The sequence below is a fragment of the Parasteatoda tepidariorum genome, chromosome X2 (genome assembly GCF_043381705.1).
Source record: "Parasteatoda tepidariorum isolate YZ-2023 chromosome X2, CAS_Ptep_4.0, whole genome shotgun sequence".
NCBI classification, from domain to species: domain Eukaryota; kingdom Metazoa; phylum Arthropoda; class Arachnida; order Araneae; family Theridiidae; genus Parasteatoda; species Parasteatoda tepidariorum.
The window spans coordinates 42,547,453-42,570,062 of record NC_092215.1 but is presented as its reverse complement, the minus strand read 5'-3'; the positions used below and the strand labels follow the sequence as shown (position 1 = coordinate 42,570,062).

At 29.2% G+C, this 22,610-nt stretch overlaps 1 protein-coding gene across 5 annotated transcripts in view; it reads right to left on the bottom strand.

The window, feature by feature from the left end:
• Window positions 1–22,610, bottom strand: part of LOC107452256 (uncharacterized) — an 83,997-nt gene that overhangs the window by 29,367 nt on the left and 32,020 nt on the right. For all 5 annotated transcript variants that reach the window (XM_043053184.2, XM_021147705.3, XM_043053185.2 and 2 more), the window contains exons 4-11: window positions 19,786–19,923; window positions 14,443–14,699; window positions 8,430–8,674; window positions 5,745–6,018; window positions 4,847–5,011; window positions 4,241–4,391; window positions 3,824–4,100; window positions 190–456 (exon numbers count right to left, since the gene is read on the bottom strand). In XM_043053184.2, coding sequence (XP_042909118.1) covers window positions 190–456; window positions 3,824–4,100; window positions 4,241–4,391; window positions 4,847–5,011; window positions 5,745–6,018; window positions 8,430–8,674; window positions 14,443–14,699; window positions 19,786–19,923 — 1,774 coding nt within the window. The remainder of the gene's footprint in view (window positions 1–189; window positions 457–3,823; window positions 4,101–4,240; window positions 4,392–4,846; window positions 5,012–5,744; window positions 6,019–8,429; window positions 8,675–14,442; window positions 14,700–19,785; window positions 19,924–22,610) is intronic.

The window sequence follows — 22,610 nt, the reverse complement described above, 5'->3', positions numbered from 1 at the left end:
ATTTCCAGATAGGTACTTAAAATGCATCTGTAATTTATACTAGATATCAGGCAATAAACAGAAACTTTTTTAACCTTCATAGAAACTGTTGTGCTTTTCTTTCTTTCCAAAAATGTTCTCTTGAACAATTTGGAAATGTCCCCTCACTGCCCCCTTGCCCTTTACTCAAATTAAAGATATTTTACTTACTTTTTCTTTACTTTCATTCACATAATTATTTAGCCAGGCTGAGACAGTAATTTTTTCTTGCATAATTTCATGGTCATCAGCATAAAACTTATAAGCAAGACTTAAATGCCCATTAATAGCATCCCACATTTCTCGAGTAGTGCAATCAACCTGTCCTAAACCAGATGATGATGAACTATTTTGATTTGAGTCTTTGCTTGTATCAAACCAATTGGTTGAAAACCAAAGTGGAAGGAACCATACATATCCCTTGGCTGCAGTCATGCCCTAAAAATTTAAATGTAAAAAATTTGGTAGATTGAATTACATTTTATCTTTTAAAATAAAGATAAAGACAATTACCACAGGATAAAAATGTAAAAATCATAAAAAAAGTTATAAATTAAGGGTTCTACTCGCTAATGTATAATATATTTTTCAAGTTTAATTTTAATACATAGCAATTTTTGTCTGCATCAGGCAAAGCAAGGACGAATTAAGGAGTCACAAGCCCCGGAACTGACTGGTAAAGTGAAGTTTAGACAAATTTAATAAAACTAAAGATTTATTAAAACCATCAAATTAACTATGAAACAGTTTGCAGATGTAATGACTGAGTTATCTGTGTGATCATTATGTTAATAAAAGACATATATTTTATATTCTAAATCTTTTCAAAATAACAAAATTTTTTATGTCATATAGATTTCTTAGCAATATAGAGCTTTGCAATAGGTAATATTCACTTTTCCAATCAAAAACCTACATAATTCTTAAATAGGAGAAGTAGTGAGTAAATATGGTACTTTTAATATTCTATTTTTTTTAATCTTGGCTACTTATGAAAACAATAATACAAAAAATAAAATAACATAATAATATTAGCACAAATTTGCTTCTGAAAAAAAAATGAAATCAAGTTACTTTTCTCTGCAATACTTTAATAAGTTTTTTTCTCTCCTTAAAACAAATATCCATATTTGACAATGAGAAGTATGTATTAAATAAGTAATTTAAGGTAAAGGTTATTCTTTACTTTAAAACTAAATTATGATTTGATGACCCTTTCATTCCCCCTCTTCATTAACATTTTATAAATTTTTATAGGAAAATTATAAGAATTTTTCAATGGTGGTAGCTCCAATTACTTATTAGCCACTCAGTTCAACATCCATCCTTTACAATTTAATGAGCAAATAAGAGTATATCGTAATTAAAACTAGATTTCAATTATTAATCTTAAAAGTAGAAAAACCAAGAAAATATTTCATGATGTTAGGAATATATATGTAAATTTTAGCTAATAGAGAATAATATTGCATAGAACTGGTATTTAAGCATATGTTTTTAAGAAAAACTAAACAAAATAAATATTGATAACTGTAAAACAAATACTTATCTTTATACTGTTAAATTAGAGATGCTTCAAATGTATAAATTGCTATTATATATTCTGCTCTTAACATAAATTAAAAGATTTAGAATGCAAAAATTTACTATAATCAATTTTAGCCTAGAATTATAGGTTAATGCTAAGCAAAAATTATTTAAACATTCATGACATTCAATTGATGATGTTATGTAGTGCTTTAAAATTTCTTCATATAGCCATTTTTATAAAAATTAATGTTTAAAAAGCTTTAAAATACATTTTTAAAGCATATAGCAAATATTGTACCTTAAAACATGCTGTAATATCGAATTACAGTCTTAGCATTATATTAAAGATAGGTGGTAAAGTAAACATACAAAGCGCAGCACAAGTGGTTAAAACTTTCACGAGAGCCATTTGGATGACCATCTACCGCGTAGCTCCAAAGAGCAGGGCACATCGATCAAAGGTCTATTGTATCCAAACGCTAAATCATGATTTGCGAAAGAGCTTATAGCTGAAGAGTCAGGAGTTCAGCAAACACCTGACAGGAATATCTTGCAATTCCCAGGCTTTAATGCAATGTTGTCCTAAATGCTCAAATCTTTGAGCAGAATAGACCTCAAAATCCCAATGTATATGTTGTGAAGTCTTTTCCTCAAGATGACAACCTTCACAAAGAGAATCAGATTCAATATCCATAATGTGTAGGTGTCTCCTGAGGGTGCAGTGTCCAGTGAGAAGACCAATGATCTTCTAACTGTTCCTGTATAGTTCAAGAAGATCTTTTTGATGCACTCTAGGGGAAGCACAATTTAGCTCGTCTCTGACCATCCGAGTTGTGCCACTGCTCATGGGCAATTTCACCAGAGCTTGAATATAGATGCCTTGAAGGATGTAGGAGAAATTCCCAAAGCTGGATAAGGGCCACAGAAAATCGCACTGGAGCCAGCGTGTGCGGCTTCATAAGCCAACTAATTACCAGGAATACCCACATGCCCAGGCACTCAATGTAGGTAAACCTTGTAACGAGTAGAAAGGTTACAGAGGTCCGAGAAGCACTCCCATACTAGTGAAGAGGTGAATTTACACCTTGATAATGATATAAGAGCAGCCTGACAGTCAGAACAGATGTGGATAGGTATGTATAGATAATCCCGGTCTAAGCATATCCTGTAGCACAAGATGATAGCATAGACCTCAGCCTGAAAAACAGTGGCATAACTACCTAGAGGTAAGTAGGAAAGTGGAGCTTGGTACCATCATTGAAGCAGTAGATTCCTGCCCCTGAATTAAGACTAAACCTTGATCAATCGATGTACCATACCAGACAGTTGCCTTTAAGCCACCAAGGAGATTTGAGCCATTCATCTCTAGTAGGAAAATGGATCTTGGAGGGCTTATGGAAAGCATATCTTAGTGACATATAATCACTAAGCATAATAAAAGCAGGACCCCATGACAAGTGCTTAGAATATTCCTTCCTTAAAACAAGGAACATAAGACGTTACATACCTGTCTGAGCTTCAGCTTCAATGTGGAAATTCAACGGGAGAAACCCAAGTAAGCTCTCAAGAGCAGCCATGGGAGTGGCCCTAAGACAGTTTGACAAGGCTACACAGACCATTCTTTGCAGTTTGTTAAGACAAGACCTGACAGAGCTAATCTTAGTCCTAGACCACCGGACAATAGCATTATATGTGGCAATAGGACCATTTGGGTTACTATGTCTGATTTATTTTTGCATAAAAACTTAAAAAACTCATCTTATACTGTTATTGTACTTGTGATGTTTACAATATAACTTAAGCTATTTATTATTTAATTTGCAAATCCCTTTAACTTTAGCAGAAAACAAAAAACTGAAAATACTGAAAATCTGGCAACCCTTGCAATTCATGTCATGATATTAATTTCTTTAAATTGATTTTCGGCTCACAACCTTTTAGAAATTATAAAACACAGACAAATTTTACAAATGATAAACTATGAGAAAATTTAAATAAAATCTCATTTATGAAACTTCCAAGAATATCAAACCTGCTCATTCATTGTCTCACAAATATAACTCAAGTAGAGGGGTACAGCAGAAGTTCTTAAGATTACTGGTTTTAGAATCTTGCCATTGTTCACACTCAATTAAACATTCATACTGGAAACTTTATAACATCAAACTAGGATAGTTACTTTTTCATTTTGAACCAAATATATTTCTAAACTAAAATAATTATTGTAAATGACCTATACAAATGATCAATGCCTAAAATTTGCAAATTAACTTACCAATTTATAAGCTTCACACATAACAGCTCGAGCAGCATAATCATAGAAATCTCCTATAATAATTTTTGCCCCCTTTTCTTTCAAATCTTCCAGGTAAGGTCGCATTTCAAGTGATTCTCTTTCTCTAGGAAATTTTCTATTGACAATAAAACTCATTTTACGGTTTTGCATTTCGTCCTGCAAACGTGAAATATATTCTGGATATTTTTGTCCATCTTCAGTCAAAGCAGCTACTCTTGAATATTTCAATTTTTCAAATAGTTTCAAATAAACAGATCTAAAAAGTAAAAGAATATAAATGCTCCTCGAACATACTTAGAAGCTTGTATCACAGAAAATTATTCCTGTAATTTAAAAAGCAAGCTAACAAATAAATATATATATATATATATATATAAATAATTGAAGAACACTTACGTAAAATGATTATTTTCAGGAATAGTTCTGAAAAAATGAGGGTATTTTTCATGGTTGAATAAAGCTCCTTCTGCACTATAACTTATTATGAGAGTATTAAACTTTTTAGCAATACCAGCTAAAGGCTCTACTGTATCAGAACATGCAGGACCTAAAATAAGTACCAAATAAGAACTTTTGATTTTAAAGTGATTAAATGCAAACAACATAAATTTCAAAAACACTGAAAAAAGATTTATTTTTCATTTTGCTCTAAGCAGTATGAGATGTAAAAATTTCTAATATTTAGTTTATCAGCAAAAAGAGTCCACTTGATATGTTTTAAACTATCTAATTTGTTGTAGTGAGACGGCAAAACAAATCTATAAAATTTTAGTTTATATCCTTTATTCAAGGTAGAGAGTTTCTAAGCAAATGCAAAAAGCACAAATATAACCATCTGAGTGTTAAGCCTCCAGGTGTGGGGAGCATTTACTTCTATACAGCAGCTTCTAAGAAATTGAAACATGAGTAACATATTTGTTAAACAAGAACACCATTGAGTTACATCGGAAAAACTTCCGGGTATGTCCAGAGTAAGTAAAAAGAGGTTTTATTAAATCTTACCTAAAATGCCAACCATCGTCTTGTATGTTGAATTAGTCACATAATTGATAAAACTTTGCATAACCTCATCAGCAGCACACTGTCCATTTTGTTGCAGAAGTTTAAATTGATAGTTTTCTAGTAGAGTGTGATTTTTGTTGATTTGCTTAATAGCCATTTCAGCAGCTAAAAAAGTAAAACTGAAATTTCAGGATTCATAATCTATTTTATTTGTTTTGCAATTAATAGCAATTACAATAAAAATATTAATCACTATTAATTATTAATACATAATTATATTATAACACTCATAAACTTTTAGTTAGCAAAGTTAGTTAACAATTCTTATAAGTTAAATTTTTTAAAAAAATTGGTTCATTTTATCAGTTATAAATTAACAAAAAAGAAAATCTACAATGATAACATATTAATGCTCACAGTTTTTTTTTGGGGGGGGGGACATCTACATGAATTTGACAAATTTTAAGTATTATTTTCTTTAAATTTTATCAAAGACAACGCATCTGAAGTATTCCGTTCAAATAGATATGTTAAATGTCCCTCAAATGTAGCTTTACATAATATATAAGTCGTAAGACTCAGGAGAATAAATTATTTTGCACTCAGTAAATATTTTAGTAAATAAAACTATGAGAATACTCTTTCCCTGAATTCTAACATAGTTTTAGATTTCGATAGTTTTATTTTAATTTTGAAAATTTACAAAAAGTTTTAAAGTTTGGCAATTTTTTTTACTTTTTTAAGTTAGAAAATGTTTTAGATGAGATTTTTTTAATATTCGTCCAGTTGATTCCACAATGTTAAAATGTTGTGGAGTATTATGAAATGAAAAATTTAGACTTGAGCATTTATAGATTAAGTAGTGATGAAACTGAAAGAAATTCAGAAATTGTCTCACCTTCTACTACACTAGCTTGCCTCATATATACTCCAGACAAAGGAAAAATTCCTCCAATGTATAATGTGGTTTTGTCAAGGCCAGGCATCCACAAACTCCAAATATGTGTGTGACTGTTAACCCACTTGCATGCCTGATCAAACACTCCTATGCCACGAGGTAGTCCATCACGATACTTCTTTAACATATCTAAATATTGCACCTGATTAAACTCAATAGCTCTCAATACATGGAAAGCATGTGGAGCATGACTTTTTATCTTTGACCAAACTACCTGAAAAATAATTATTAATATCTGATAGAAAAATTTATACACTAAAATTTACACATAGTATACGCAAAGAGAAAATTATAAAATAATTCTATGTAATATAGTTATAAAACAGAAGGTTGAATAAGAACAACATTAAAATTACAAAACAAATAAATAAATAATATTAAAAGCATTGATGTGTTTTGGTGCACTTTCACCAACATGAAGACAGGTTGGGACCATTAAAAACAGGGATGATAAAGAAAAAAATGACACACGCAAAAAAAAAAGGGGGGGGAAGGGTAAGCTATTTTTGTACACTCTAGATAAACTAAGATGATGTACAAGAATTTTAAGAGTGTTACTTTAAACCTAAACATCATCACCCCTAAAGCTGATAACGGTGGACGGAAAAGATGAAGGTGGTCAAATTGGACAAAACTAATTATCTCCAAAAATTCCAAATCCTAATTGATGAAGTTTCTTACTGCATAGTACACATAAAGATTTGGTTACTAATAAGAAAATTGTAAATATATTAGTGATCATTTTGAATTACTCTAAAAAATTGAGCCTGCTGCTAATTGTGCCAGATTTTACACAGTACCCAAAGTTCACAGGCCTAGTACTCCGTTTAGATCAATTGTTGTTAACATTACGAAAGCTTCTTATAAACTTTCTAAATAATTCACCTATCTTCAAAAGTAAGGAATATTTTGTTAGAAACACTCCATAGAATTTATAAACAAACTAAAAAATATTTAACCCGGGGATCATTTCATGTTTTCCATCGATGCCAACTCTTCACTAATATTCTATGTCTTGCTTTTAAAAACGATTGAGTGAATATCATGTTTTGCAGTTTGAAATCTATGAACTCATCCATCTCACGGACAGTACTTTATTCAGAATATTTCCATTTTTAAAGATAACTTTGACAAGATGACCAATAGGATGATCATGGATAACTATTGAGTCCTATCTTAGCAATATTTATATGCACTATTTTAAACTTAAATTATTTGGCATGTTTTTAATTATTTTATACCTGATATGCTGGTGATTGTTTTGTACAGTTAGATGAAAGTCAGTCAGAAGTTAACTAAGCTGTCAACAATCTATATTATATAGACACATTCAATTTATGATTGAAAAAGAATTCAATGATTGTCTTCGCAATTGGAAAGTTCTTATCAATAAAGACGGCTGTTTTCAAACCAAACTATTTCCAAAACCTTTTGCTGTTTCTCTTCCGCTTAACTAATTTACTTGTCATCTTCCCAATCAGAAAAATGCACCCTTTAACAGATTGATTTTCAAAGCACTCAATATCAGTTTTCTCCCATGGCCTTCAGAAACTTGATTAGAATTGCCTTAAAGCTGTTTCCCAAGATCAAGGTTTGCTCTATTGACTCCCTTTTTATTTAATGTGATGTCTAAACGTGAGAGGAATTAAAATTATCATTGCTAACTACTATTTTTATGAAGATTATTCACCAAATCTCAGAATCTAATAAATTTCAATCTTGTGAACTACCACTATATTTTAATTTTTTGGAGAGTGTAAGACATAAAAAAGCTAAATTAAAATTACTAATCTTGTGAATCCTATTTAGGGTTGTACATGGTAAGTTTAGGGCCCTTGCTTATGCTTGTAACTTCCCATTTGCATGAGGCTTGACATCAGACATGTGACGCGACAAGACAAACAGTAACCTGATTTTTCACTTTCGATTGTCATAACCTGCTTTCAGGCAAGTATTGCCAGGCAAAGACAACTTTGAGTCAGGCCAGAATTTATGCACAAGATGATCATCGGCTATTTGTGTTACATAGCTATTTTTTGCTATTCCTTGTAAGGTGGGGGTGTTTTTTAACACCAAGAAAGGTGTAAATTTGACAAGCCATTTTTCAGGTTTGTGACGTCAGAAGACTGCCTTCAGGAGCTCTTTTTTAGTCCTCGTGTAAATAAGGTGTTAGCAGCAATTCATTAATCATGCGTCAGTTGCTTAGACTATGAATTTTACAAAATAGTTTTTAATTCTATCTCACATAACACTCACTAACAAAAGACTCAAAATCACATTTCTGGCAATAAAAGTTTCATAAAAAATATTTTTTTCAAATAAAAGAATTCAATTTGGTAAAGCAGAACTAAATTAAATCACCATACCTATCACTAGTTTATTGCACTTAAACTTGCTAGGTAAATTTAGTAACTTTTCTATTCAGAAATTTTCCACCAAATAACATTGAGAAAAATTTATTAAATTGTTGTGCAAGAAAGTCAAAACCAAGTAAAGTTATGCAAGAAAGTTAGTAAGTCAACTGCTAACAACCTAGCTAAACTTAATTATAAATAAGCATAAATTTATTCGCATGAAAATACTAAAAAACCTAAGCAACAGTTTAAAGAATAAACATTATATCACCTTTTCCAGCTGACTTATTTCAAACTCGCAAGATGAATCCTTCTCTTCTACACAATTGGGAAATGACACACGAACAAAACTTCCAAGAGCACTCAAAATGGAAGGCATATGATGAAAAAATAAAGTATTTTTATTTGTTGCAGTGCGTTTTTCCACAATTTCCTCCAGTTTCTCTCCAACCCAAATAATATTTACCAAAAGTTTGTGCTTCTCTATTTCTCTTTTTAGCAGTTCCAAGTTTGAAGCTGTAAAATTGAATATCAATTTATTATGTAGCAAAACAAAATGAAAATCACTCAAAATATTTCTGTTGTTCACAATTTCTTTTTCATTAAATGCTTTAGCATGGAATTAGTATTACTGAAAATAATATATCTAAGTGATTTACAAGAAAATAATTAGATTCTAACAACAGAGGTCAAGCTTTTTATTTATTAAGAAACTTATATTAAAACTAGCTGCATATATAAACTTTTTAAAATAGGTTAAAGTTATAAAAACATAATAAATTTAAATAAGAGTGAAAAAATAATTATGACAATAGGAATAAAAAATAATTATGACAATAGGAGTAAAAAATAATTATGACAGTAAAAGGCTGACCATACTTCTAAATTACGATAAATTTCTTTGCACTATCCCCAAGGTGTAACTGAAGGTGAGGCCTTGGGACCCCATATACATTTAAATTAAAAAGCGTGAATAAATTATTTAATATGGTTTTAGAATATATTTTATTGTAATTTACAAAATTGCATTATTAGATATAATATGTCTTTATAGAACTGTATATATGTTTTTATAAAACTGTATATATATTTTTATGGAACTGTATATAATGCATTAGACTGAAGACATGAAAACTTTCATTATTTAAATTACTATAGGAAACAACATCTCAACCAAGTGAAAATGTTATGCCAACATAAACTCATTGGGGCCTCTTCAGATAAATGTCTCAGTCAAGAGGTTACAGAAAAATGGAAGAGAAAAAAAGAAAAATATTTCTACAGAGACTGACATTAATACTTCGTATTTATTAATTAAAGAACATAACTTGTTCCCTGTTAAGTATTTAATAACAATGCTATTAGGCACTAATTGAACAGTAATTCTACAATTTGTTACAACATATTCAATTTTCTAGAACCGACATTTACTAGTTATAATAAAAAAAGAAAGTCTTTAGAATATTTAGCTTGTTGGAGAAATTAGCGTCATAAAGTAGCAACTGCTTTTTTTTAAAAACATTTCTATGAAATCAAAAATAGCGTATTCTTTATGGGCTCCTTATTCAAGTACCCCTCTGTACCCCCTTGTCAATCCAACCCTGACTATTCTGAGTAATAAGCAACATTATTTATTGCATGAAAAAATGATTACAACAAATATATGATATGTAATAAGTCCACAATTTAAAAAAGCAATGGTGCACAGCATTAGCATTCTTAAATTAGATTTGCTTCTCATGAAAATTTTGACAGTTCACATTAATAGTCACCCCACAAGTCAAAAATAAATATTGCAGGAAAACAGGTAAGCAACAATTTTGTCAAAATTGCTAATTTTCAAAGTTCAGGAGTATATTCATTAATCAATCATAGAATATCACTATGCTTCTTATTATTTGAAATCTTTAACAAAATCATGGCTTAAAAATATTTTGTGAGTTCATTTGAAAACATTCAACTGACAGTCCTTTCCACTTCACTGACAGACTATTTTATTAACATCTAAGTAATGGTAGCAGCATATCCAGACATTTAATTGGATATCTGGACTACCAGGGCAAACAATATGCTCACATAGAAGAAAGCAACAAAAGAGAAGAGGAAAAAGAACTATTATAGTGACAATAGTATTCATATCTTATTATATATTTCACAATATTAATACCAATATAAATTATATCAAAAAGAAAACTTACAATTCTCCTTGAATTTTAAAGAAATGCAAATTACTAACAAATGTCGGCTCTAGAGTTTGGATGCAGTTCTTTGGGCCATAAACATCACTAATTCTTCCCATAAATGTTCTATAGCAATGGTCCCCAACCTCCAGACCGATAACGGTTCGTGGATCAAATTGTGCTGGGTCACCCAAAGAAATTATATCCTTTTTATTTACTGTGGTTATTTCTATCGAATTTGAGCAACTTTCCACAGACAAGAGGTTTACCGGGATGGTAGAGTGCAAAAGCTAAAAAGCAATTCACTGTAGGTGAATAATTGAGCTTGCCCTCCACTACAGACATTTGCCGTAAACTTTTAGGAGAAGCTTCTGTGGAAGAGATAGTAGACGTTTGGCTGGCACTGAGACTAAGTGCATTGAGAAAATAGTCAAAGACATTGAGACAATTGTAAGAGAGGATAAATACATCACAGGTTGACGAATCTTACAGATATCAACAATGAAGCAATACTACTTGTTTATTTGCAATAATAATATCAGGAGGATGCGCATATGTATTTGTTATGCGCACTCTTTTTGCTAACTAGCACCACAGGAGAAAACAGGACTACTCAAATCACTGGATCTTTATATATCAGGACAACTTAAATAAGTCTTTTTGTGCAATCAAATGCACAAACCGAGTTGCTACGTTGGTTCCGTAAGGAGGTTGGATCTGAGAATGAATCTACATGTTGTCTTATTCACAGGGAAACGCTGAAAAGCCGGAAATGTCACTAGAACCTAACAGTACATTGATTGATGTCATAAAAGTTAGTAACCACATCAAAGTACACACCCTTAATTTATGCCTGTTTGAGCAATTTTGTGAGAACATGGACACAGAGTACAGATGCTTTCTTTTATATACAAAAATATGATGGTTATCCAAAGGGAAATCACTAATCAGATTATTTGAATTAAGAGAGCCACAGCAAAGATTTCTCTCAGAAAAGAAGTAGCCGCGGGCAGAACATTTCAGTGACAAGGTATGGCAGGGTTGCCACTCAAATCTGAAAAAAAAATTCCCTGTGTTTTCCCTGTACATATTGTACACAATATATTAAGAGGAAACAACAATTACTGAGCTCTTGAGTGAGCTATATTGGACTAACTATATTTATTAGTTTTAATTACTGGAAAAACAGCTGAACATACTTAAATAATGCTATAGTAAATTAAATAGTTTAGTATAGCTGAAATATTATGGTTAAATATTCCATAGATTACGCTTTGATCGGTCACCATTTTTTAAAAGATAAAAATAAGAAACAAAATTCCCTGTATTTTCCTAGTTGTAAAGAAAAAATCGAAATTCCCTGCATTTTCCCTGTTATTTTAGGTGATTTTTAAATTCCCTGTATTTTCCAGGTCTTCCCTGTTCTCCCTGTGGAGTGGCAACCCTGTATGGGTCGCTAAGCTGGCTTACCCTGAGCATATCATCACAGCACTTAAATGTCTAGTGCTGTTTCATTCAAACCATCTCTGTGAAGCGGGGTTTTCTGTCGTGACAGCAACCAAATCAAAACAACGGAATAAACTGGACCTAAGCAACAGACTTCAGGTGTCATTTGTCTATATTGCTCCCACATGGGACGGTCACATTTCAAAGAAATGAGCTCATGAGTCTCATTGAATTAGCACTCAAGTGAGTTAAAATAATTTATAGTCATATTTGGTGTAAATGTATTTTATTCCAAAATCATGCTTAAATACAATTAAGATTATTAAATCAATCTAAAATATAAACAATCAATGCCCTTCCCTCGGCGAGTAAAATCATCAAACGTTGACCAGTTTGCGGTGATGAAAAGGTTGATGAGCAATGTACTATAGGGTTTAGGTCAGGACTATGACCAAGCCAGGGACATTTTAATTTCATATCATGATACTACTCCTTGATAGGATCGGGGCATGACACAAAGTCTTATTGAAAGTAGCTTTTGTCATTTCCCTAAAATTCCCAGACCGTAGATAGAACCTGATTGTCCAGAATATCTTTGCAGGCCTTGGTTTTCAACCTACCAGAGACAACATGCAAAGATTCCCAAACAAGTAAACCACCAACAAATTTGATAGTTGGAATTATACACTCAGGTAAAAAATGTTCATGTGGTATTCGCTATATCCAAACTCGCCCATCCAACTGGACGAGCGTGTAGTGAAACTCATTGTTTGATAAAACAGTTTTCCAGTGGAACATAGTTCAGTGGCAAGATTTTCTGCATCAAGAAAGTCTGGCGACTTTGTTGGATAACATGATATTGAGTTTGTATGCATTAATGCTTCCACGGATATTGAGGGCATGCAGTTCTTTTTGCAAAATACTGTGGTGCACAGAAACACCTGTTAAAACTCGCTATTAATAATATGAAGAGGTTTCATGCAGTTCTCATGAACTTCCTGCTTTAGGTAATGCCGGTCCAGTTCATTAAGTAAATGGGGACCAAAAGTTGCAGAGTTCATATCCCAACTCCTGCAGCTTTCTACTTTTCACTATTTTACCAACAGTTGCAGGTGGATAAGATAAATCAGTCACTATTTCACTGATAGACTTGCCACTAATGTGACAACCAACTACCAAACTTTTAAATTCACTAAGTTTCTATCATTGTAACATATTGTCACAACTTCAAATAGAACTAACAACTTGACTACTTCACATATTGTACTTATCTTTAAAACAGACATGTGAATACTGGATTTGCATAAATATTGAGGTGCAGGCAGGTTTTATGCAAATCCACTTACGTCTCAGCTGTTATTACCAGTGTCATTATAAATCTTGTTTCATAATACAAAAGGAAATTTGGGGAAAGCACCTTTTCATTTTGAGCTTTCGTTTAAAACTTACAAAAACTATTTATCAAATTTCTTGAAACTTCTTAAATTTCTAAGATATTCAAAACAGACTTTTCTCATTGCCAATTACGATTCCCTACAAAATTATGAAACTTTCATGCGTAGAAAAGTACTTCAAATACTCATATCTTGCACAGTTTTTATTAAATTTTTTTCAAATTTTAAAATAGTTTTGTAGTTAATTTTAAATTGCTCCAAAAATTTTGTTTAATTTTATAGAATATTATTAACCCTTTGTATCAACGCGTTACATATCTGCAACATAGATGAAAATTCAATCCTATAAAATCGAATCCTATAAAATCGTGGATTTACCTATAAAATCGAACTAAATTCAGGTAAAGAAAATATTGCAAACTCGGGGGAACCAAGTCTTGGTGCAGCTGCCAATATTATAATGCATTTAGCAAGAATTGTTCCACGACATAATTGCAGGATATACAATTTTTTTACAACAATCCCCTTGATTGTATATTTGGCTAAGGAAGGATTGAAAAATGTGGTGTGAGACCTTGTTACCATAAAAACAACAACTTCAAAATTTATCACATGAAGTTTTAAATATAATGGAATTTTTGTGCTATTTTTCACGTTATTGGAGATGTTCAACAAATGCTTTTTATCAATAAATTTTTAATTTTAAGGTCTTGATTTTTTCATTATTTTTTGCACGCTTAATATGATGTATTCTAACATCGCGTAAATATTTCTTAAATCAGAGTTGTTGAGTTACAAAGGGTTAAGGTTAGGGCAAAGAAAACCGTAAGACAATTTTTTTTTATTTTTATAAAAATGTCCATATCTCTCTAAACATTTAAGCTAAGTTTATGACATTTCATACAGTTATTGTTAATAACAACTAGAGTAATCAATAGAAGTTACAAGCTTATTGCTTGATTTTCTGGCCTACTATGTTAAAAAATACTTGTTTTGTTTTGTAATTTGTTGTAGGTCTCTTAAACTTTTGAAAGCCATAAATCTTATTGCTAAACATGAAACATCGCATAAACTAAACAACTCTAAAGTTACAAAATAATTTTCTAAGTGCTTCTTGAGAAATTTAAAAGACCCTTTATGTGCATATTTTAATTTCATTCGACAAGTAAGCTAAAAAATATATTTTAAAGGACATGATCACAAAATACTATGCATTTAATAGCTCAAAAAATTCCCACAAATTTTAATAAATTTATTAAATTACCTGGGTAGTCAGCTAACAGTGTTGCACATTGTACATTTGGTTTTCGGCACTCGGGAAATCTATAGACGCCATCAGAATCACATGCTTTGTACTTGCAATATTTTTTGCTTAGAGAGAGGTTATACACAGAATCTTCTTGAGACAAATCAAACATTTTCACTACATCAGGATTAGTGAAAGCTTTCCAGTGATCAATAATAGTATTATTGGACTCCCAAAACCACTTAACAGTGTACTCTGCAATATACCATCCTGACCTAAAATTAAAAAAGTGAAATTTTTCAGTGGTTGTATTACTTGCATCATTCTTATAAAGTTATATTTAATTTTAAAACCATACGAAATTTGCATTTTAACAACAACAACAAAAAAACTCAGTTCTAGTGAATAAATAATAAAAAAAGAGAGGATATTTTACAATAGTTATTTACAAAGAGTTGAATTTTTCTTCTCTGTTTATATTAAAATGAATAACTTTAATCTGAAAATTTAATTAATTTAAAAAAATTCGGTAAGTATTTCCTTTCATTATGTGCAGTTTAACATTAGTTTAAAAAAATTAAAAAGTTTAAATAATGATAAAAGAGACATCTTAAATAAAATTTAAGACGTCTCTTTTATCATAGAATCACCTTTAAAAGTCAATAAAAAAAATCCAAGAATGAAGACTAAATATTGTTTGTTTAGTTTTATTAATAATGAATTTATAATAAGTTATTAATAAGTTTAGTGAGATATTTCTGAAGCGAATATCTTAATACCTTATCACACCATATTTAATTTCTGCTAAATACAGTCAACGCTCTACATAATGACGTCTGTGGTCCAAACGAAAACTGGAGGTATAATGTGAGGGAGCTATATTGTGACTACATAAATTAGTTAAAATATATATTTATATATCAAAAATACTGGACTTATTTTGGCAAAAACATGTTACACTTTAAATAGAAATATGGAATTGACTAATACATAATTTTTTTATGTCAATAAAGTGCTTCTAGTACTTAACATAATGCATTAAAATTTAAAAGTACATTTAAATTTTTTCAAATGACAGCTTTTAATATTGTGCATAAACTTTAGCCAGTCATTCAGTTTTTTTAGATTTTAAAATTTTGCTTTGTCGAGAACAGTAGCATGAAATTAGAACACTTTGTTCTTCTGCCTCTATAATTATATTAAGATTTTTAAATAAAATAAACAAAGTGCTTTTTGTGATTTTGAATATTTAGCAATTTGTAATTTTAATGTTATTCTTCTATCTACTTCCTTTAAAAATTTTACTATGCATTTTAAGCATATACTGTTAGACTGGTTAGGAGCAGCCATTTTCACTAAATAAAATATGGCAAAAAAAAAAAAAAAACGAAGCGAAACTAAAATAAAAGAAGAATGTGAATTATGTGTTTTAACAAACGTGTTTTAGCTCCATAAAAAATCACCTCTTACATCACTTCCCAAAAAGAGTGAATACAATTTTTAGACAAGAAAAATTATGATTGATGAATAAATTGAACCATCTGAAAATAAATTTCGAAAAGTTTTGATTCTACAGTAAACTCAGATTTCTAAAAGACAGTGCAATATTCACTTCAAATTAATGGCAAGTGTGGAGAGAGTCACATCGACCATGTCAACCTTCATCTATGAAAAGAATCACCAACATAGAATCGAGTTAACAAGTCTTATATACCAGTGAATTGGAATTGTATTTTTGTAGTGGTAGATACACTACAGTAAGTACTCTATCTTTCACAATTCTTTTGACCATAGATTAGACAAAAGACCTGCTAGGTTAAGAATAGGTTGTTTTCTCACTCTTTCTTCGTTCATTGAGAATTCAAGAAACTTCATGTTTTTTGAGCAGTAACATAAAAAGAAATAGTGGTTTGATTAATTTTTCTGGAGATTTTTGTTATTGATTGATTCTTTATCAATAGAAAACTGTGAAGAGTAAAAATTTTATAACACCTGTTTACAGAACGATTTTCTGAAAATTAAAAAATGAAACAAAATTTTTGTCACTACATTGGAACACTGCATCATCATGATTAGACATTTTAATGTGCCTATGGAACAGCAAACAGGACTTCACGTAGCGGTCGCTCAGAAGGGTCGCACTAATAGAGGAGGGTTTTACTAAGGAGTGTAGACTGTATAAACATAAGCTGCTTGCAAATTATATTTGATTAATACTTTTTTGAGGAGTCAATAAATAAATAAAATAAAATTAATTTTAAATATTAATTTCTTTTGTGCCAATAAGTAGTTATCAATGTTACATTATTATTAATACACCAATAGAATAATGCTTTTTGTTTCTTTAATAATTAGACTTTAATTAAATATGAAAAATACAAAGAGATTTTTATTTAATATATAAATGTAGTCCCAAACAAATTTATGACATCCAATTTTTTAAAAATAATTGCCAAATAAAATTTTTATTGTATGAGCCATTTACCCCCGTATTTACCGTTGACTCTGACCTAAAGCGAAACTCCCGGTTTGGAAATTTTGACCACGAGTCGAAAAGCGTATTCTTCATTATTTTTTGACCGCCAGTTTCGTATCTGCTGGTTTCTTAACTCGCCGTTAACTAGCATCCCAGTGGTAGATTTATAGCGTATTAACAGTGTTTGTTTTCAAATTTCGTTGCTTTGCTATTTTTTAAAAAAGTTTTTTTTCGAAAGAAGAAAAAAAAAAATATTGCATTGAATAATTAAATTTGAATCTCTCTTTTACTAGTCAAATAAAAAAGATGTTTAGTTTCGTTTTCCTAACTGACTTGTATTGATGAGCGAAAAGATCCGAGCTTTATTATTATGAATTTAGATATTTTATTATTATGATATCATAAAGCCGTAAGTAACCACAGAAATGTAACCGAAATTCAATTAAAATTACGTTTATTTCACACAATTATTTAATACTTTTATTTTACACTATGATCAAGGGGATTATGCTAATATCATTCTCATCCTTATTTGCATATTTTTAATCCTTTTTCCCCTTCATAACATATTATCGATAACTTAAACAATTGTGAAAAAATTTTTTTTTAAAAATTTTAAATGTAATTGTATAAAATAAACTTCTCAGCTCAGATAAGCATAAATCAACACATTCATATTATTCAGAAGTTATAAATGACTATTATTGTGCTGCCATCTGCCGATGATAAGAGAGAATCGCCGTCAGGGATATGGAGAATAAGATAAAAAAAATTTTTAAAGTAAAATGTCATATTCGGAACAAATATTCCAAAGCTTTCACAATTTAAAAAAAAATAATGCCTTTAAAAATTTTATTATTTAGATAATTGTAAATGGAAATATATCAGTTGTATAAATGCCCCATATTTCATAAAGTAGTCAGGCTATATATTAAAAATTATAACTAAAGATGGGTATTTTAATTTCATATAATTTTAAGCAATAAATCTCTTTCAAACGATCCTATTCTTTCCAAATATTCAGCAGATTATTTTATGGTTGCAAAATTCTAAATTTCCTGATTTGCAAAGTTACTTGATGCAGATTATTGTGTAGTTTAAATGTTACCTCGGATCAAAATTTGCATTGATTACATAATATTTATTTCAGCATAATTTCTAATATATGTTTAAAATAATGTATATGTTTTTAATTCAATTAATAGCTTTATTTCATGGATTAAAAAAAATTAAATTCTTTTCGTTATCTTCGTATCTAAATATTGCACATTAATTTTGCCAGTTCATCTCTAAACTACTTTTATTTTTGGGCAAGATCTATCATCTCGATAGATATTATTAAAATCCAAAAATGTTTAATGAATTATATTATTTTTTAAATTTTATATTTCTTTCAAGTATCGATTGTTTTTTTTTCTTTAAAAAAAAAAAAGTTTGTTAAATTATTTAGAATCTTCTTACTTACACTATTCATTTGAATTATTGTAGCCGCAATCTTTATTATCCACGATTTTTTTTGAGTGAAAAATTATTTAAGTGCTGTAACGACTGCTAATATTAATTTGAGAAATATAAATAGTTTCTTCTATAGAAGATATTAACTCAGGAAAATTTAATTTTTATTTTATTAATAAGCATTTATTTGATATAAATTATTTATAGTTATATCTAGTAAAAAAATCGACCTCATTGAACATAAAAAAAAGTAAGCATGTAGTGAAATAATTGATCTCATTGAACATAAAAAAAGCAACCGAACATCAGAGGTGTTATTTAATTTTGACTTTATTAATAAGCACTTATTTGAAATAAATTAGTTATAGTTGCATCTAGTAAAAACAATCGACCTCATTGAACATAAAAAAAAGCAACCAAACATCAAAAGTATTATTTAATTTTCATTTTATCAATATATTTTCAGTTTATTAATATTATGGTATGCTATATTTTTTTGAAGGCAAGGCAAAGATATAAATTAATTATAGTTGCACCATGTGAAAAAATTGACCTCACGGAACATAAGCAATCGAACATCAAAAGTGTCATTTTTGAAAACATAAATAAATAAAAAATCTCCTTCTTCTCATCTGCGGTTGCTCAAACCGGGGAAATCTTCAGGTTAAGAATACAAAAAAAAGAATCGAAATTCAAAACAGTTAAAATTTTGAAACAAAAAAGAGCAGAAATATAAAAAAATACTGACGAAGAAAACGAAGTAAATAAACAAACACTCGTTTACTGCGCATGCGCGGTTACTTGAACTGGGAATATCTTCAGGATAAAGTGACTTAACTCTGGGTTACAGTAACTCGCAGTTACGTACATGGTGAAATGAAATTTTGGACTCTAACCTAGAGTTGCTCTCATAAAACCTGTTTTGAACTCTGACTGAGGGTTANGCGGTTACTCGAACCGGGAATATCTTCAGGATAAAGTGACTTAACTCTGGGTTACAGTAACTCGCAGATACGTACATGGTGAAATGAAATTTTGGACTCTAACCTAGAGTTGCTCTCATAAAACCTGTTTTGAACTCTGACCGAGGGTTAGGGTTATTGGTGAATACAGGCGTTAATGATCGAAAATTCAAGGCACAAATAGGAAAAAACTATGCTAAATCTATAAGCAAATTGTAATGATTAAACAAAACTATGAAAAAAAGTTTTTAATAATGTATGAGAATGTATCAAACATTAATTCATTGTTTAAAAATGAAAATTATAATGAAACGATCAGTATAAAATATAACAATTAATAATGTATTCACAATTATAAATTTTCTAGTACTAGTGTTGAAAATAAAATCAACAGGTTTCAAAAACGAAAAAGTATTATTTTAAAAAAAATAATTTCAGTTAAATAAAAAATTAATCAGTTTCTCAAACCTTCCTAAAGGACCTAAGGGACCTAAGTCTTCAATACGTTCAGTAGAAAGCCATTCATCCATGTTAAAACCAGGGTTCAGCCATACTTCCAAATTTATCATTACTTCAGGTCCAAGAAAATAAACATCATCACATTTCCTATAAAATAAAACAAAATTAATATAAATTTATACAAATCAGTAAATGATACAAACATCTGACTAAGAAGGTATTAAAAACTTTTTCAATAATTAAAAAAAGTAATCTGAAAATTAAAAGCAAAATTTATTTTTGCATAAATGAAATTTTGCAATAAGTTGCTGCAATTGTTGTAATAAGTGGATGTGCCATAAAATGACTTTTTTATATTCCTAGTCATTCTAAAAAGATATTTGAAATTTTTATAATTACTATCATGATATGGTAATGAAACAAAATTATGTATGTTAAAATTGTATAATTGTTAAACATTTTTATTTTAGATGAAACTAAAATTAAGTGGGCTAAAATCTTTTTTTTTTAAAACTGAATGTTAATTGATACATGTTGATTGTGCTTGATTACAATGAGAAATGTTCATAACATTAAATTAAATTTTATCAATGTTTGTAAATTAGTTTGTACTATTAGGACAATAAAGTATTTTTATATTCCTCAATTAATTTAATAACTTACGCTACCTTTTAGCTTTGTTTCAGATTAATATCAGGACATGATGTTATTTTCCTCAAATAAAGTCTACAATTTTACACATTCTAAAGTAAATTACTTTTATTAAAATTACATCTTAATGTGTATCGGAAGCCTATTTGTTATATGATTTGCTACATAATACTTTTTCAAATTTCACTACTATTTTAATATAACCCGTTAATAATTTATAAAAAAAAATTTTTTCTCTTAGTATTGCATAGGTATGAGTATACTTATTTAATATTTTCATCAAAGAGAATACATAACGCATCAAAATGAACAGTTTATGCATATTTTTAGACACGAAACTTTACTAAATTTTTTTCTAAATTGGTGCAATGATTGAAAATATAGAAAACCAATTAATTTAAGGAAGTATATCTCATTTTAAGGAGCTTGAAAAAGTTAGGTTTAGAAATGAAAGAAGACTGACAAAAAAAAATTCCGTTAAAAATCTATATAATTTAAAACAATTAGTGTCCAATGCCTATCATGATATGTTTCTGTAGCCTTGATATTTGACTGTTTTCTAAAAGATTCATAGTAGAATAAACCATTTTCCTGTTATGTGGTTGGATATAATGTTTATCCTGCTTATTATTAATATAGATTTTATTGTCATTTTATATTAAGTTGGTTTAACCTATTATAATGCTGAGGGTACAATTTAAACAGCTCAATTTCAATTTTTAATTGTGAAGCATCTATTGTTAGGATACTCTACTAATTTAAATACTTTCATGCTATTATCAGAAGTTATTCATTTTTTGTCAGTAAATACCGATTCTTTCAGAAAAAATTTCACACAAAAAATCAATATAACACACAAAGAACCAATCGAAAAATGCGATTTAAGAGCGAATTTTCTTTTTTAAATGATATTTTGGTGCTTAATGCTACAATTTAAAGCAACAAAAAAATTAACACCTAAAATAACTTTTAACCTAGTTACGGATTCAATACTTACTTATTAAGATGCAATCTTCATGAGTTAAAAAGCAAACCTTATAATATGCCACTTGATGCAATTATTATTTATATTTTAAAAATCATACAAAACTGAAATTTTGAAAAAATTCTTATTTTGCAATAATAGATTACATAGCTTCTTACCTACATTTTTAAAAAAAGATTCAAACAATGTACATAAAAGGTGGCCGTCACAGAACATCTAGTACATTTCTAAAGGGACATATTAAAACACTATCAAATGCTAATTTACAAATTTTTTCTCTATGACAAAACAATTTTAATCTCTCTATGGGTAGTTATACAGTTGAACACTGCCTAAACAAGATCCTACCAATGCAAAAGCCAGGAATCAAACAACCAAAAATTTATATAGTAGTAAAATGTAACATTCAGTTTATGATTTTAGAAAAGTATGTATAAAAGTGATAGTAGTAGCGATGATGAATAAACAACAAAAGAATTTAATAAAAAATAATTTAAAACAATTCTAAATTTTGTTTCTATCCTAGTTGATTATGATATGTTTGAGAAAATTAAAAAACTTAAAAATAAGTTAATTATTACAGTTGTTGATAAAGCTTCTAACTTTGGCATTAAGCGTAAATATTTTTTTTTAAAATTTATTATTAAGGAATATAATACTAATAATATTTATCTTAAATTAAAGGATGACAAAAAAGCTATTGACAAAAGGATTATTGCTTTTAGAAGAAAATTAAAATCTAAATTGATTAGAATTACCGAACCTTATTTATTTCTAATTATTAAATTTCATAAAAATCCAGTCAAATTCAAGTTTATAGTTTGTGATACTAATAGTTATAATTCTAATATTAGTAAAAAGTTCTTTAATATTCTTAAAATTATTTTGCTTAAAATTAAAGGTGAGAAAAAGATTGTTATTAATTGTTATCTTGATGTTCTGAACTTTATTGGGAAAAAAAATGAAGTTTTTAATATTAATACATTTGACTTTAAAAATCTTTATCTCAGGATACCTCATGTGCAAATACTTGATATTTGTAGTTGTATTTATGATAAATATTTAATTAATGAAAATATTGATAAAAATTATTGATTGATATCCCTAAATTTAATCTTTTTGAAAATGTTCTTTTTAATGGTATTGATTTTTATAAACAAAAAATAGGGAAACCACAAGGTAATTTTCAAGAATCAAA